Source organism: Amblyomma americanum, chromosome 2 (assembly GCF_052857255.1).
Source record: "Amblyomma americanum isolate KBUSLIRL-KWMA chromosome 2, ASM5285725v1, whole genome shotgun sequence".
NCBI lineage: Eukaryota > Metazoa > Arthropoda > Arachnida > Ixodida > Ixodidae > Amblyomma > Amblyomma americanum.
Window position 1 is genome coordinate 41839794 of NC_135498.1, and position 18625 is coordinate 41858418.

Below are 18625 nucleotides of genomic sequence, written 5' to 3' on the forward strand. Positions count from 1 at the left end.
GCTGTGTTGTGTACCGGAGCCCTTCACTGTACGGCGTGCCTTTCATCGGCCGTGCCTACCCGTAGCACGACAAAATACTCTGCGACATCTATTAGCACCATTCGTGTTGTAGTCCGCAGTTATTTAGCAGCGTGCTTTTGTTCCTTCCTTGTTCCATGTTGCTTTAACGTAACTATGCTGACAGACCTCCTTATTGTTGCAGGCAGCCATGAAATGGCGACTTTAGTGTAATCAAATAACTCCGGTCAAACAAAGCGTGTAGGTTCTCTTTGCATTTGCCAAAGAAGAAGGTCTCGAAAATGAGAAGTTTTGGTCCACTGTGATCCGCCTGGTCCTAATTACATGTTCCTTCTACCGGCTGCCCAACACGTACTTTCTTCGGTATAAGGGCAAGCAATCTGAAACCAGAGGGGTGATTTAAATCGTGCAGATGGAGTATATATCTCAAAAACACGCGCAAAGAAGCAAAAGCAATCACAGGCACGACAGCTAAGGACCACTAGGCTTCCTTGCTTAACAGTTGCCAGCCACGTTAATGTTCTGCAGCCTTACACGAAGGCAGCATAATACTAATAATCTGGAGCCCTCCGATACGCCGTACCGCAAAGCCCACTGTAATGATGTGGCGCATAAAAAATCCACAAGTTCGCTATCCTTAAGAAAGAAAGAAAGAAAGAAAGAAAGGAAGAAAGAAAGAAAGAAAGAAAGAAAGAAAGAAGGAAAGAAAGAAAGAAAGAAAGAAAGAAAGAAAGAAAGAAAGAAAGAAAGAAAGAAAGAAAGAAAGAACTGCGCGTCTTAATACCAACCAGCAACTATACAGCCGCAAATAGCAAGCCACCGACTACAGCGCCACTATAGTGACACTAAGTTGGACATCAACGACCTCTTCGCAAGTAGTCATGCATATCAGGGTGGTTGCGCTCTTGTCAGTAAGGAAGCAAAAAAAAACACAATTTGGCCTGGTGCGATAGCCCCTTCGCAATGAAGACTAGCTTATATCATGCTACGGACCTAAGGTCTGCAAATTTGTTAGTTATGCCTCTATTTCAGACTGTTCTTCGAGGAGTAACGAGAACGGCTTATGTGGTTGTTCGTTTTAATCAAAATTCAGTGCATTACACTCCCTTGCGTGGCTTCCCATTAAGTTTCCTCCTCAGATGCTCACTAGAACCGCCTCGAGTCGGGATCAGCTTATGAAAAGGAAGGTCACTTCGAGACAACCACATCGAGTTGGAAGGATTGTTGCAGCCTATATTTACGAGGCCAAAATAAATGCGGGGCACGGGCTGCAAGACCAGCTGGCTGTTTTAACTATGGCTGGCAAACGTGCCTCGCTTGGCACGAAGAACTGTGCGCGCATACGCATGCACTTCGCAGCGATCGATATCGTTCGCGAATGTATGCGTAAGGGAACTATATGTAAGGCTAGCAAGTGTGGTCGCAAACCAACTGAGTTAGAAGCGCGGAGCGCAGGCTGTGCTAATCTTTTGTGGCGCCATCATCAAGAGACCCTAATTTAACTGCCCACTGCTCCAACGAGGGTTTAAATACGTTTGTAGATATCATTTTTTCTGCTTCTAAGTACCTTGAGCCTGTTAACGCTACAGGAATGGTGTCCGTAAGTTTTTGTTTTATAGTAATAGCGGGCGATGCAGGTGGATGCAGATGGCAAAGGATAGGGTTAATTGGAGAGACATGGGAGATGCCTTTGCCCTTCAGTGGGTGTAGTAAGGATGATGGTGATGATGATGATGAATAGCGGGCATCACGTGCGGCATCGTTTAGAATCAAGGGAGTATGCTATGTATTAGGTCTCCGTACTAACGGCGGGCTATCAAGAGGCGTTACCATATTGGCTGCACAGTGGCTTTCAGGAATGTGGAGAGTGCATGCACGGGAGTGCGGCCACCACTGCCGCTCAAGAATCAGCATAGAATTAATACACTGAGCCCAGAGCGAAAGCAGCGGGCGCACGCGACGCACGCCTTCCCCACACTCTTACTAACCTATAGTGGCAGCCATTATGGTAACTCCTGCTGATAGCCCACCGTTGCAACAAGTACATAATGCAGGGCGGGCTAATCTCACGTCGACCTTTCCACATCACGTGATTCTAACCGGTGCCATGCTAGCCACTTGATAGAATTTCTGCAATGTTTTTTTTTTAAGATCAGTATGGTCATAACTACTGCAGAACTATACTTAAACAAATTTTAACATTGGTTGAAGCATTACGTCGTTTACTTCGCATCTTTTTTTGTGTGTGTGCAACGCGCCTGAACAGGTAGCAGCCTCCATAAAAACTGAACCCGACCGCGGCGGCTGCGTTTTAATGGAGGCAAAACTCTAAGGCGCCCGTGTGCTGTGCGATGTCAGTGCACGTTAAAGATCCACAGGTGGTCGAAATTATTCCGGAGCCCTCCACTACGGCACCTCTTTCTTCTTTCACTCCCTCCTTTATCCCTTCCCTTACGGCGCGGTTCAGGTGTCCAACGATATATGAGACAGATACTGCGCCATTTCGTTTCCCCAAAAACCAATTATTATTATTTATTCGCGCTCCACCCTTCTGAAAGCTGATATATCAACCGTGCGAAAGTTAGCATGTAAAGCTTGTTACAGGGCGGGAACGCGCGCTCTCCAAAGTGTAACTCGCCAATATGTAAGGCGTGACGAGTCCTATACTCCATCAACCCAAAGAGTTGTGGCGTCCCGAAGAGCTCAACGCACGGCGTCATCGACCTGTCGAATCCAAAGGACGGCACGCGAGTTTTCCGCGCCCGTTAGCTTTCCGCAACCACGCGCGGCTCGGTCGGTGGCAACGGGAAGAACGACAGGCGGCCGCTTTTCCGTCCGCTCAGAGTCCGCAACACGCGCGGGGAGAGCGTCCGGTCGGCGCACTAGATACAAAAAGAAAAGCTTGTTGTTGCTCCACGAGCCTGGAGCATCCTGTGCCTTGAGGCTTCCGCCACTCGAATCACCGGTTGGAACAAAGGAAGGTTTATAAGACCGATGAGACCAAACACGTGGAGGAAACTCTACTTAGAGGGGCTCGAATGAACCAAGCTATATATAACGTCGCATATGCGCACGCGGTTTAACGTATCGAACCTGCACATGGGCTTCAAGGGGCGTCGTAATGAAGGGCTGCTGAAAAATTTCGACCGCCGTGGGTTTTTTGACGTGCACTGACATCGCACAGCCCATGGCCTTTATTGCATTTCGCCCCCGTCGAAATGTGGCCGCTGACCCACCGCGGACAGGTCGCTACCCAATCATGAGGCCGGCAGATTTTCGTTAATTGTTCTGACGATGATAGGACGGAGGTTTTAAGTGTTTAAACAAAAAAGGAGTTTTCGCATTTGTTGGTGGAGGATGCGCCACGAAGCATCTGTCGTTGAAACTGTTACTGTGTTGGAGACTGTCGAAGTTGGGAGCCGTAGTCATCGAGACAATGCCGAAACAATGCGGGCTGACAACGTTACCGACAGAAAGAGAATGTCTAATACGCGTGTAAACCCAAAACGGACAAATTTTGACCTATCACAACTGATTCAGTTGCAATCAATAACGGTGGCCAGCACAAAGGTAAATAAAGAGCTAATAATTTTGACCTTGCCTGAGGGCGGCTTAACCATCACAGCCTCACAGATGCGAGGCTCGATAAATGAATCGGTAGTTCTGCTCGCTGTACTGCTGTGAGCGTGCACCGTGGCCATCAGTCGGTGAGAACCAATCAGCAGTTTGACTTCGTACCAATATTACCGGTTACAATGCTCGTGGAATGCCAGAAGCGAAGTTAGAATGACCTGTAGTTTTCCCTGTCTTCAACGCACGGTTTCGAAGGGCTCGCTCTCTCTGACTTTCAGCTGCAGAGTCCCGACCAAGACTCGTACGAAATCCTCACCGACTCCGGCTTCGACGACCGATTCAAGGTAAGTCGACGCCTGCGCGGTGCGCGCGTATTCCAGACACACATACGGCGACTTTCGTCGTTATAAATGAGCGCAGTAATGAACTTTGTGAGAAGCGATGTGGAGTTCATGTGAACATTGCGCATGGTCGTTTTGTCGAGATCATTATTATTAGTCAAGCTAGTTTCGGTACAACTGTCAAACAACGAGCAAAAGCAAAGCCCAGATGTAGAAACTGTAGGGGTAGAGACAACGCACTAAACGCGTCCTCTATATGGGCAGATAACGCGTTCCAGCTGGCGTAGTCGTGGAGAGGTATATAGACTTTTCGTCTCGGCGTGCATGACAGCTTTCCATAGCGCCATGCGCAGCGCTATTTGCAGTTACCGAATCTGAGTAAAAACACGGTTAGAGGAACTCTTTGAGCGCAGATTTGTGTTACGCAAACACAAAGCAAACACACAAATGTGTGATGACCGAGGTGGTAATTGCACTCAGGTTGAACAAAAGTAATATGTGTTTTGTGCATGCGTGCTAAACGTTCTTTCATTATCGAAACCGCATATGAACACAGCTTTGTGTCAGCGCGTTTCAAAATTTCAACATAAATTTAGGGACCGAGCAACAGTGGTTAGAATCCACCTACGGCTTCCAAAATACGTTTGCCAGCGGCGGCTGCCACTGACTGTGGCAAAATAGTATTGCTATGGTAGTTCAGACCGACGAGTGACGTCTAACATATTATGCGTAAATGATGACGCCTGCAAAATCTTCAAAATGTAATACGCCAAAATATTACTTGTCTCTTAAAGGTGTAGCTATATAGACACGTGCACGATTAAATCCAAATGTTTGGGTATTACCATGAAGTGTTTGTTCTCCACTAGTCATCAACATCTGTAGCTTCACGTTCACGGATATTCAGACCAACAAAGCTGGACGGACACGTCTAGGAACGTATGACAAAAACCTCGTTAATTTCCGTCTGACAGCACCAGCAAGAAAGCCAGGAATATTGTCGACTGCCGATACTTCCAAGTGACAAATAACGAAAAAGAGCAGAGGCGGTTTTATGCAACCCTCGTGTTTATCTTTTAAAACACGCTAAACTGATTATAAGTTATTCCGAGAACTTTCGAAGGCGCACCACCTCATAGTACGGAACACGTCTCCCGGGCGGTGCTAGGCTGGCTAGAATGTGTAATAAATGCCTAGTGTAACAAATACCTAAGCGAAAAGTCAATCGTGTTTCAGGCCGTCAGCATGCGAGTGGCTGCATGTGCGACACTATCGCACAGCGCCGAACTCCGAGTTTCCTCTGCTACATGTTCTTACTCCGCACGTGGTCCAGTGTGGAACAGCCCAGTCGAAAAGAATGACAGAACTATGTCAAAATTACTACAAAATGTTTTGTCGTTTTGCGGTAACTACTCACTTTTGTGTTTTTTAGTATTTTTGTAGTACTGTAGTAATGACTGTCGTAACTGCACAAAATATTGTCATTAGTGCAAAAATTGGTCGTTACTACAAGTTCGTGAAAAAAAGCATTACAGAAAATATATTAAGCGTTTCTACTGGAAGGGGTTCACTCGCCGTAGCCACGATAAACAGACATGCACACCCTGGTCCAAAACACTATACTCTTTTTCTCTCTGACCGCCGTCCACATCCCCTTGCCACCCCAGAACCGCAATCGCAAACCTAGTGGCGACAGACAAGGCAACCGGCACAACCACGGACGTCCTCAGACCTCGTCCGGGCCCCGAGGGAACTCGCGCCCTGGAGGGTCTTCGCGTCCCCGAGATTCTTCCCTCCCAGGCCGAGACTTCCCCCGAAACGATGGCCCCTCGCGTCCTCGAGATTTCCCGCGAGATTATGACGGACCGCGGGATTTCCCACGAAACGACGGTCCTTCCCGCTCTCGTGGCGACTCCTCACGTCCCCGCGATTCTTCGCGTCCTCAAGGCCCACACCGACACCAGGGCTCTTCTGGACGTGGTCCCCAGCAGGACTCCCCGCGCCGTCGAGGCAACAGTGACGAGGAAGGTTTTCCCAGCCGACGAGAGTTTTCCCAAGGCTCCCCTTCCATTCCTCCCAGAGGTTCTGGAGGTCCCGAAGAATTCCCTCACCTCCGAAGCGTGCCTGGCCCTCAGGATTTTGCACCTTCCGTGAGAGACCAGGGCCCAAGAGGCTTCTCGCGAGACCAGGACATCGGAAGACCCGAACAGTTCCCAGGTCCCCAACTATCCCCCAACCCCCAGCAGTTCCCCAATTCCCAGCAGTTCCCCGGTCCTGAGCAGTTTCCAGGTCCCCAGCAGTTCTCCGGCCCTCGGCAGTTCTCCGGTCCCCAGCAGCAACCGTTTCCACGCCCCCAGGGGTTCAGTGGAGGGTTCCAGGAGGCTCCGTTTCCCCAACAAGGGTCGCGTTCCCAGGAGAACCCACGTGGCCCCGGTAGGCTTACCCTTGTAGGCTGAATGTGTCTCAGTGTCAAACAGCCAGGGGAACTACCGTCAGTTCCCCAGTACACGATGCACCGTCGTAGTGTGTGTGAGCATTTTGTTACTAACTGGTGTTCGTCATTTAGATGTTGTTGTATCAGCTTGTGCTTTAGCTTAAACCAGTTGCACTGGGAATTGTTTCTAAGTAAGACATCCTCATTAAATCAAGGACGGGTGGTCATGCAGCCGCTTCTAAGCCGCTGCGGATACGCTAAGACAAGGCTGCAGTGTTGCAGATGACTAGTTCGTAAATTAAATTCATGCCATTAAATTTTATTTATTTATTCATTTTTAGTGCACCCTCATGGGTCAATAAGCCATTATAGGGGGAGTGGCTACAAGCAAAACAAACTAAAATTTTAACAAATTCGAGTTAATAGATTGAACAATATGAAAATAGCTACTATTTGCACAATGTTAATTATGGCATTCTTGAATAACGTGATCTGCAATGGTGGTCGTTGAGGCAGGAAGGCGATTCGGTGCAGAATGGGATGCCGGCTTTATGATGTGACCAAGTCTGAGCGATACATACGGATGCCGTGAGATAGGTTAGTTGTGTAACTGCGGGCGATTGAATAATTTATGAAAAATGCACAAGAGAAACATTTTGCAACGTGATGACAAGGATGGTAAGTTAAGACTTGGTACTGGCGGTTCCTTTGTAGTTAGAAAGAATGACACGAGAATTATTAATGCGATAGTATTATAGAGTTGTCACAGTAAAACCGCGCCAGTGTCCGAGATGAAATTCGCTGATTAGTCCATAGAGGTCGCGTGACCGTGCGACGTCATCACAACCTGTCCTGATGAGCCGCCCTAATTGGTCAAAAGAGGTTAGGTTACCTTATAACGTCATCACAACCTGCCCACCGCGGCAGGTGGAAATTGATGATTGATCGAGAGAGGTCATATGACCTTGCGACGTCATCACAACCGGCCCACCGGATAATGAGCAACCTAGTTTCTAGACGGCAACCTTGATAAAGAATCGAAACCAAAAATCAGAAAAAAAATGTGATAAACGTAAATGTCGGCACCGTCACAGCATAGCGGATACCTGCTACTGCAACTGGAAGTCGGACTATGACGGCTGATGGACCGAAAATTGTAAAGAAATTGATGCAAACACACACCGAAGTTGCAGACGAAGCTGCGACAAATGCGAAATCTAATGATATCGCATTTCACTCGTAAGGTGACCTAAGCGTCCCCAGGTTTTTTCTGAACCAGTTTCAGTTAACGTGTTAGGTTTAGTTAAGTTAGATCCGAAACTGACACAGCGTACTCGAGTTTGGTTCACATTAGATATTTATAAAGGAGGAATTTTTAGGAACGTGCTTTAGAAAAGTTACGTCGTAAGTAGCCCAGCATTCGGTTAGCGTTACTGATGATATGCGCAGTGTGAACGTTCCAAGAGAGATGGGAGGTTAATGGAAAGCCAAAGCACTTGCAAGCCACAGTACTTGCAAGTTTTAATGCGTTAGCATTACAACCCTCGTTAGTTGAAAAAAGAGTCCGGCGCTGGCGTCCGGCATGGTAAGTGTAGAGGAAGCAAACTTGATAGATGGAAAGGACGAGAGAAAGAGAGAAGGAGACATATAGAGAGGAGAGTACAGGGGGACAGGGGAGAGAGGGAGAGTAGGTGGAAGGCTGCAAGTGGCGAGAGTGGAACCGCGGTCGCCAACAGAGTCTAGAGGTGGGGAGAGGGGCGGAGAGTTAATGCGTGGCGCACTGTAATTGCTGGATTGGATCGGGAGATTGCAGAGGAGGTACGAGGCGTCGCACGGTGATTGGTGGATCATGCCACCCGCCACTGTCAGGGGGGGGGGGGGGGGGGAACACTGATTCTAATGCATGCTCTGCTGCATGAATGGCATTGATTGTTTGTGACATTTTTACAAGATCTAGGGGCACGTGAGTAAAGGAGCATATTAGTAATTCGTTAGTAGTCCTATATACACGCATGAATCCATACTTTTTAACATTCACTTTCATTAACCATGAATTGCACCATGCAGACACAGCATTAAGGTCAAACTGAAACCTGGTTACATCGTCATCACAAGTTGTTTCCGTGAAAATTACACAGTCGTCAGCAAATAAAAAGATTTCAGATGAAACGCAGGAATGAAATCTACAAACCCTAAATATAGGAAATGCGCAACCTGAACTCCAAAATGTCTTGAGAGGACTCGCTGTTAGGCTACTTGTGTTTGGTTCGTTGTTTGTTTTTTTTAAGGCGCCAAATTCAAAGGACGGAACACGAAAGGAGGCGCTTCGTCCAATCGGCTGTCTTCGTGTTCCGTCCTGTCTTTTATTAATTACGTATAGCGCACAAAAGTTTACTCCAACTTGTATGGAGCCAATCTTACTTTGCTGACGTACTATATTTAACTGCGCTCCAAAGGCAGAAAAGGTGTTTCTTCAGACATAATACTGAAAACTCAAAAAGTGAAAGAATAGTGAAGATCTTGGTTTCACTTTGCAGCTGAGCTACCCTAAATATGATAAATAAAGAAATAACGAAAAGATAAAAGAGAGACGAAAAACGCAAAATCCTGCCGCTGCCTGTTTGAAAACAAAGCGAGATCAGAACTGACGATGCTATCGCAACACAAATATGCAGTAACAATCACATACCACACTAATGAATAAAGAATTACAAAACCTGATATTCAAAACGACAAACAAATTTGGCTGTAAAAATAAAAATTATATGAATAATATTTAGACCGATACAATCGAATGTTTTGTTACTGCGTACACAGTCTAGATCTATACGAGCCTGAAAAGCATTGAGCAAGGGGTATAATCTGATCATTTTTCTGGTGTGTTCATACCCGGAACATGCTAGATACGGCTCAGTTTTTGTTCTTAAAAAGTAACAACAGCACACATAGCACGATATGTTCGCTTTTTTTTAGCTTCGTTTATAGTCATAAGTGGTTCATTCTCCTTTGCTGCACTACAAGAGCTCTTTACCACACCACCTTCAAAAGTTTTCTTAAGTAGTTTGTTTCAAAATTCAAGGCCAAATGGTCCATAAATTTTTTATCTGAAATTTTTCACGTCACTCGTAGTAGCCAAACAAAGATATCAGGACTGCTCAAAGGATACGAGACACCGGTTTCACTATGCAGGCGCTCCTTACGCCTAACTAAGAAATAATTAACAATATCGTAAAGTGCGCAGCTTGCTAGATGTTCGTAGTTGGAGAGAAGTTAGTCCTGGTCTGAGGATCGATCCCGGGACGACTGCCTGTCCGGGTCAGCCAACCAACGTACAGCTAATGAAGGCGGGTAGTAGCTGGCAAGGCCGAATATGTCTACAGTCTGAAGCGGGAATGAATCATTAGGGGCTACCCACGTCTACGCACGAAAGCTGCAGTCACAGTATAAAAGGTCGGATGCATAATTTAGAATTGTGTAGCTCGGAGGGAGGCGGAGAAAGAAAAAAAAAGGCCTTATTTCAGGTCAACAGTAGGGCTTCGTAAAAAGGAGATCTTGTTTCCCAAGGGTTCTTTGGTTATATCCACCGAGTCTGGATAAATCCAAGCACTCCAGGTGGAAAGGGGGGGGGGGGCGATGCTTGTTATAGGGGGAGGTAATGGCAGAGTTGCACGTGTACGGAATGTGATCGTGCGTGCACCCGTTTTTGTTCGCACGCGTGCTCCTGGCAGGAGGTGGACTCCGTGGAGTCGTTGATCCAGCACGTGGGTGAAGTGGTGCGACGCTGCAACTACGTCCGCGCGTTCCTCGACTGGCCGAGACACAGCCGCGTCTGCTCGCCCGTGTGGAACGCCTTCCAGGACCCGCTGGGTCTGACGACGTCGTCGCCCCTGGTGCTGAACCCGTCCTTCTACGACAACCCGACGGCCGACTACTTCCAGCTGGCCGCCTACGGAAGGAGGAAGAAGAAGTAGACGCGTGCAATGAAGAGAAGGATCGTGATGCTGCTCACAGCACTGCCGACGATGTACAGCGCTGGGCGAAAGTTTTCTGGCCAGAGGGTTCTTTTTTTTTTAGCCCCGTGGTTGGGCAGTGACGGCTCAGCCGGAGTTTAAAATGCTTGTGGGCGAGGAAGACTTCTGTTCGCGTCCCTCCAGACTTTTCAATCTTCAGAGCTGCCGTTAATCCACCCCTGTGCTGCTCGAAGACAAACCCTCTAGCCTTAAAACATTTGTCCAACGGTTTGCGCTGATGCAAAAGCTTTGTTTCTATTTGTTCTGGTTGTTGTTGTTGTTGATGTTGATAATGATGATACCCATTTCACGCCGTCCTAAATGTTGATGAAATACATACAAGTTTGTTTTAAATGAGTAGATTGTCCCCCAAAAATATAGTGCAGCTTTTCCCACGTCGCCATGCGACTAAGTCCAATTCACCGTTGCACGCCTTCGGTTCCGAACTATAACTTGGCAGGGTTCCCATCCTCTGAGATGTCGTACTCAGCAATTCTGGGCAAAAGCATTGTTGACCGGGAAACCATCTATGAACGCAATTTTTTTCATATAATGCAAGATCTCGCTGCAACAATCAGCATATCTGCACATCAACCGACGGCAGTCTTGAATTTTTTTTTCTATTGACGTTTCTCCGATCGTCAAAAGCGTACCTCATTCGTTTTCTAAGGGGGTCTTAACTGTTCAATGCGATCGGTGGAAACACTTCAATAGAAAGATTTTGCTGCTACATATCAGAATAATGGACCATTACCTTCAATATTACCGTAAAACTGTACTACATTTTTCCAATTTTCAAAATTTTTGTCCGAAATTGATGGACATGTTCCTACCGGGGGGTTTACATTCCAAGTTATTCCCATCTTCTGACAGTCTCGTCTGTTTGTGAGCGGTGCTATGGTCTTCTCGTTGTTGCTGTTCTTCTCCGCACATTTCTCAATTTTCGTTGCGCTTGCATTTTTCTGTGTTTTTGTTGTTTTTTTTTGTTATGCTGGCATTTACCTCTATTTTCCCAGCTATTCGCACGTTCCAAATTCACTGCCAAAAAAAAAAATCAGTTCAAAGCCATTTCAGTAATCATTTCGAAATATTGCTTCTGTTTCCAGGGCTGCATCCTGGATTGGTGCTTGAAGGTTGTGCATGTTTCTTGTGAAGAAATGCTGGAAGGAGTGATCTTGAGGGGCTCTAGATGGACGGGAAGCAATGAAACGTACGCACGATGGCTGCAGCGAATCTCATTTTATAGTTATTACTTCATATCCTAATCGCTGTCGGGGCGTTTTCTGTGAAGTCGATCCCAGTTCTGCATGCAGTTCTAAACGTACTAGAAGCAGAAATAATTTATGCCGTTCCTGACCACTGTAATATATATAACAGATAGGTCGGTGACTGAATCGTCATATATTTTGCTCAAAGTAACACTTTTACACAAGCATTGTATTTTTTTCATTATACTTATATTTGTGCCATATATTTGTGCCATATGTTTACGCAGGTGCGCGATGATTTTCATCTGCAACAAACCTGTCTGTGCTAAACGTGCAAGCTTGAGCTAGCTCTGACTGTCGATTCTGAAAGTGACGTATGCTCATACTCTGTCGTGACCTGACAACGCTGATGTGTTCATGTAGCCATGTTTCTTTTCGTTGTTTTAGAGCTGGTCGTGTTGCTAATTATAAAGCCTGTTTTTTTTTTTTAACGTGGTGCTGAACACGAAGCTGTCGACCTGAAGCGACTTACACTCGGTACCTGTCACGGGACTAGCACTTCCGAACGATCGTGTTTTCCGTACCTTTCTTTTCTCAGTGTTTCTTCTGAAATTGCTCAAGACACGTGATAACTTTGAAAGGTCATTGAAGTACCTGCTGTTATCGGTTGTGATATGGTCGCCGCGCTATACTGCTCATCGGCCTTTTTTGCCGAGATCAAAGTCACGGCGCACCGTCATAAGTTATTGTAGTTAGTCTTTCAAGGGCATTCTTCAAGAAGGCATTAAGTTGAAAAGAGGCTATGTGATATTTCCCAGCTTTGTGCGGGATAGTAAATAAATGAGCGTAGAAAAATGATTAATTCATACATTCACACTTATGAATTTTTCCCACGAATACATTTTTATGCATCGTATATTGAACATGCTATGATTCCTTCCGACGTGCCAGGGAAGACAAAATGTGCATTTTCTTGTTACAGGAAAACGTTCAGGGAGTTTATAAATCACAGGTGTTTATTTCCTTTTTTTTGTGAGTGTGAGAGTATGGAACCCAAGAATAGAACTTAACTATGAATAGTAATTTACTTGATGCTAATTACGCAGTTTCTCATTTGCAAGTCCAAAACGCCCCCCCCACCCCCGTGTCAGTACATCTGCCGTACGTTGTCACGATCTGTACGGCGTACTGTTGGCAAATTTTCATCAAAATACTCACTAATTTACAGAAAGCATGTCACATATGTCACCCGATTACCGTCATCTTGTTTTCTGCCAACTGCCCTCTTGTCGAGCATTAGTTAAAAAAAAACTAAATATTGAAAGATTTGCACCGAACAATGTACGCGTAAGAATTTGTGGAGTGATCGTTTGATGGTTACAAAATTAAACGAAATAACAATATTAACCGGAAAACAGAATTTTGTGTCCCTTTGTTGTTAAACAAGCATGTACAAGAAGTATTCGCAGTGTACAAGTACTTCAACGATGTGCCCATAGCAACGGGAATAATTTTCTCCTTCGTGAAATTTCAGATTTTTGCTCGAATACTAAATGTTTTGTTGCAACAAATGCCCTTTTTTGTGGCTACTAATAGTCCACCCTGTTGATATATTCTTGAATCCATGTATACAGATTTTTTTTAATTTCGTTATTCTGGACTGCGCTCGAAGTGCCAGATTCTGCATTTTTGAGCGAATTCACAAAACACACCCTCTCGTGCCATGCTGTTATAAGCTTCTTGCTTAGAGTCTTTCGTGTGCCAGCAAAATGTGCCATGCTTTTTTTTCTGTGCCATTATGTCTGCTGTAACACTCATGCGGACTAATAAACACAATTTTCAGCTACTTGAGTAATCGCTTGAGATTAAGCCTCAAACAACCAGTCTCTATGTGCGCGTTCTCGTTCGTGTGTGCTTTGGCGAATTTAACAAGTTGGCGTGCGCCCCAGGAGAACCAGAATTCTTTGCGGTGCAGAGCTGAAGGGAGCTGCATTATCAAAAATAAAAAAAAACTTTTATTACTTATTAAGAGCCTCAAGTCTCTAATTACACTCGCACGCCTAACCATAACTGAAAAAAATGTTGACCATTAGATTTTAGTTACCCATGCAGCTTTCTATAGTCGGATACAACTCAAGAACGAAGCGGCTTTTCCCCGTCAAAGGACCCCCTTCCAGCCAATGGCGTCGGCCGGTTGTCATGAGCCTGCTAGCGTCGCAATGCAGGGAGTGGTAGATGAAAGGGGATAGCCCCCTCCCTGCACTGTCGGACCGCTCCCTGCATGTCACGCCAGCGAGGTCACGAGAATCAGCAGACGCCATTAGCTGGAAGGGGTCCTTCGACGAGGAACAGCCGCTTCGTTCTTGAGTTGTATCCGACTGCAGTTAAATAAGTATAGGCTTCTTTCGGATCTCCGCCATTAGGCATAAAGCGTTCTTTAAACTAAAAAATACTTTTGTTTTCAAACACTGCAATCAAACTTCGGTGAAACATTCTGTACAGCAACTTTTCTAACATCTCCTTTACATTTGGGGCCATCAAACCGACGAATAGCGTGCATCCTAGGTCACAAAGATTGCTCAGCCGAAAAGCAACTGTCTGCAAACGCTAGCAGCTTAATTCTCCAGCTTGGTGACTCGTGCTGCAAAGCTGCTTAATCCAGTGTTTCTAACTCGGAAGTGACGCGGCCGGTGCTGCTCATATCCTGTTTCTCAGAGCCCAGCAAACACAGAGGGCTATTATTCAATGTCGTCAAAAAATATAGCATAATATATTCAAAAAACGTGTAACTGTATACTTAAAGGATCGTACCAAGGAATCCCCGACCTGGACAGAGACTGTTAAAATGCTTGACGTGTCTCGTAAGTACCATGTTAGCTTTTGAGAGGTGTGCTTTGACGCTGCGCAGGAGTGAATTTACGTTTGCAGAGAACTATTCTAGAAAACTAGCAGAACTTTTCTGAGCACGAAATGCTTTTAGCTCACGTTCTCGGCAAACTGAGGTGAACATCGCCCAGAAACCGCGGCAAATCTGAAGGTGTATGTCGTGAGCAATTGCAATATGAGAGGGTGTCTCTCATAGCCGGAATTGCTTTGGGACATTAAACCCTATAAGCCAATATGAGAAGGAAATAAGTTTGATAATTAATTTATTGATTACTCTATAATTATGTGTCACAAGCACAGTCTCTCCTGTTTTATAAATACTTTTTCTCTTGGCGTATAATACCCAAAAGTCATTCAAATTTAGTAGAGAAATGAGCAGCAAATTTGCAATTTCGTGAAAAAACTTTGTTCCCTCTCATATCGCTCACGACTGTACAAGAGGGCGGACATGAAGGAAAACTGACCTGAAGCATTCTCAAACTCCGTTCGAAAGCAGCAAAAAAGCATCGGTTGCCGTATACTACACCCCCCCCCCCCCCAACCCCTTCACAAAGAGCACAGCTCCATTACCCGATGCCTCAAAACCCCGACCGGCTACCACCGCAGAGTGCCCCGCCGCGGTGGCTCAGTGGTTAGGGCGCTCGACTACTGATCCGGAGTTCCCGGGTTCGAACCCGACCGCGGCGGCTGCGTTTTTATGGAGGAAAAGCGCTAAGGCGCCCGTGTGCTGTGCGATGTCAGTGCACGTTAAAGATCCCCAGGTGGTCGAAATTATTCCGGATCCCTCCACTACGGCACCTCTCTCTTCCTTTCTTCTTTCAATCCCTCCTTTATTCCTTCCCTTGCGGCGCGGTTCAGGTGTCCAACGATATAAGAGACAGATACTGCGCCATTTCCTTTCCCCCCAAAACCAATTATAACTATATATAAAAGGAAATGGCGCAGTACCTACCGCACATATCGGCGGACACCCGAACCGCGCATAAGGGAAGGGATAAAGGAGGGAGTGAAAGAATAAAGAGGTGCCGTAGTGGAGGGCTCCGGAATAATTTTGACCACCTGGGAATCTTTAACATCCCGCCGCGGTGGCTCAGTGGTTAGGGCGCTTGGCTACTGATCCGGTGTTCCAGGGTTCGAACCCGACCGCGGCGGCTGCGTTTTTATGGAGGCAAAACGCTAACGCGCTCGTGTGCTGAGCGATGTCAGTGCACGTTAAAGATCCCCAGGTGGTCGAAATTATTCCGGAGCCCTCCACTACGGCACCTCTTTCTTTCTTCTTTCACTCCCTCCTTTATTCCTTCCCTTACGGCGCGGTTCAGGTGTCGCCGATATGTGAGACAGATACTGCGCCATTTCCTTTCCCCAAAAAAGCAATTTTCATTTTCCCTTAGCCCCGCCGCGGTGGCTCAGTGGTTAGGGCGCTCGACTACTGATCCGGAGTTCCCGGGTTCGAACCCGACCGCAGCGGCTGCGTTTTTATGGAGGAAAAACGCTAAGGCGCCCGTGTGCTGTGCGATGTCAGTGCGCGTTAAAGATCCCCAGGTGGTCTAAATTATTCCGGAGCCCTCCACTACGGCACCTCTTCGTCCTTTTTTCTTTCACTCCCTCCTTTATCCCTTCCCTTACGGCGCGGTTCAGGTGTCCAACGATATATGAGACAGATACTGCGCCATTTCCTTTCCCCCCAAAACCAATTATTATTATTATTATTTTCCCTTACGGCGCGGTTCGGCTGCCCATCGAGACAGGCGTCATTTCCTTTCCTTAAATTGTCCAACGGGCAATGAGCCGCGCCGAACGGGCGACGGCGTTCCGTGGACCCCTAGGCAACGCTGCAACACGCTATCGCGTCCCACTCTTAAAGACGAAGCTTAAGCGTCCCCCAATTTTTGCGCTTGTTCAAGCTTCAACGTGCTGAGTGCGCCCGGCAGTGCGAGCATCATGTTCGCCGCTCCTCGTGCTTCTCTTGAACGCGGACTGATGGCGCCACGCAACGGAGGTTTGTTCGAGTGCCAACCGCTGGCTCTACGCCTGTATCTGCGGCGGCGCGCTGATGCCCGCTGGTTCATAGTGAGCGCAGCACCGACAACAAAGAAAACAAAATGCAGATGCTTGACTGAGTTCGACACAGTCCACATGTGCAAAGATTCTTCATCACAGACTGGGCCCGACGAAAACATTTAAAATGAGGAATCATTCTCCCATTCCTCAGACTATGTCGAACATTTGTGGTTTTAAATCCAGAAGGAAATACGTAGTGATAACTTTCTCTCGTAGGTCTCATGGCCCGTGATTAAATGACAAGTTAATGCTAAGGGGAAGATAATGATAACTCAGAGAACGAAAGTTTTGCGCTCGTTTCACAGAAGTGTAGTATATCGCGGAGAAAATTCTCTACGAGGCGTGAACCGTAAATCCGATAGCGCCGTAGCTGGTGGCTTGAGACGATACTTCTAGAGTTGAAAGTCAAACTCATGTACACTAGCATTGAACTGTCAAATAAATTGACTGCTGATATATATACACACACACACACACACACACACACACACATATATATATATATATATATATATATATATATATATATATATATATATATATATATATATATATATATATATACAGTATAGAAAGATAAACGTATTTGGTTGCTAGAGGCAAAAGGCAAAATGCAAAGTTGTGAAACGCTTCATTTAGCCTTAGGTTTAATTTGAGTCGACGTTTCGGACAGAGCCTGTCCTTTCTCAGGTAAACGTCGACTCAAATTAAACCTAAGGCTAAATGAAGCGTTTCACAACTTTGCATATATATATATATATATATATATATATATATATATATATATATATATATATATATATATATATATATATATATATATATATATATATATATATATATATATATATATATATATATGGGTGTAATATATAAGGGTGTAATCAGCCCCGTTAGGTTTCGAAAAACTTCTTTTTGGGGTGCTACTTCGTTTCCTGAATGACGTGAGGAAAGTTCGTGCTCTAGGGAGGTTTATCGAAAGCGACCACGAGGCTACAGAAATGCAGGAAAATAGTGCAAAGCTGGTAGTCATTCCCTCTCAGATAAGTGTGATGGCTCGTGAAGGCCGTTTTTTTTTTTTTTTTGAGACAGAGTGCAGTTCCGAACTAATTTTGCTTTGCTGGCTGCTAGTTCGTGCCTGCAGTTACTGTCAACAACTGACCTGATTTTTGCGTTGTCATCGGGTGGGACGGCTTGAGACGCCACAAAACTTCAATATGCCTTGCCAAGAGGAGATTTTGGATTTCGCGTGCGTGCAACGTGCTCTGCTCCTGTGGCCAGGGTTGGCTTCCGTCTATAACCGTTCCTTTCGCGAATGACATGATGAGCTTTCCCGGGGAGGGGGCAACATGAATTAATAATGCCGCTGTTGTGCAAAATTAAAGCAGCTGCGCTTGAAATTTCAGGAGCTATATATTTACGCTGCAGAATCCTTTACTCTTTGAAATTTGGCATCCAAATGTTACACGTGGCACATCATTCTACACATCATTAAGAACTGCCGGGACACTAACTACAGGCTGATAGCCCTGCTTTTTAGCCAAATATAAGGGTAGAACGCGTTGACGTCTGTGCTCGAAGCATACATTCGACAGCATACACAGTCGGGCTAAAGGAGAGAGCGCGCGAACGTTAATCCGCTGTTTCAAATTTCTCCCATGGCAAATGGGCTGGCTACGCGGTCTTTGCGTAAAGCGTAAGAGGTAAAATATAAAGGCCTGACGGTTACCATTGACGTGCGTTCTCCTTCCACGTGAAAGACGGTAGAGCGGTGGGGCAGTGGCGACTCCACCGAGGTGCGGCGGGAGGCGGAAACAGACCCCATTGCGAAGTCCGTAAGAAGAAAAGCGCGCCCCATCTAGACCGGCCGTGAATACGCTCGCGATGCGCGCACGGCCGTACTGTCGGAGTCGCCCTCTCACCCGGCCCCGACGTGCGCTATACTCAATCGACCCCGAAGAAATGGACTCAAAAACATACGCACAAAACCTCAGGACCGAGAAGTGGCGGTGTAGCTCTAGATAGCAGGCAGCTCACACTGAAGCTGAAATACATCGCGACAGTGCAATGGGCATTGATTAAAAATCAACTACA

The 18625-nt window shown here is 46.1% G+C and overlaps 1 protein-coding gene across 2 annotated transcripts in view; it reads left to right on the forward strand.

Annotated features, from left to right (window-relative positions):
- Positions 1-13433, forward strand: part of LOC144121096 (carbonic anhydrase 2-like) — a 94826-nt gene extending 81393 nt beyond the window's left edge. Inside the window, exons 8-10 of one of the 2 annotated variants that reach the window (XM_077654042.1) lie at positions 3870-3935; positions 5600-6365; positions 10095-13433. In XM_077654042.1, coding sequence (XP_077510168.1) covers positions 3870-3935; positions 5600-6365; positions 10095-10135 — 873 coding nt within the window. In that variant the 3' untranslated portion in view covers positions 10136-13433. The remainder of the gene's footprint in view (positions 1-3869; positions 3936-5599; positions 6366-10094) is intronic. The other variant, XM_077654043.1, reaches the window with a different exon arrangement.
- Positions 13434-18625: the final 5192 nt, after the last annotated feature.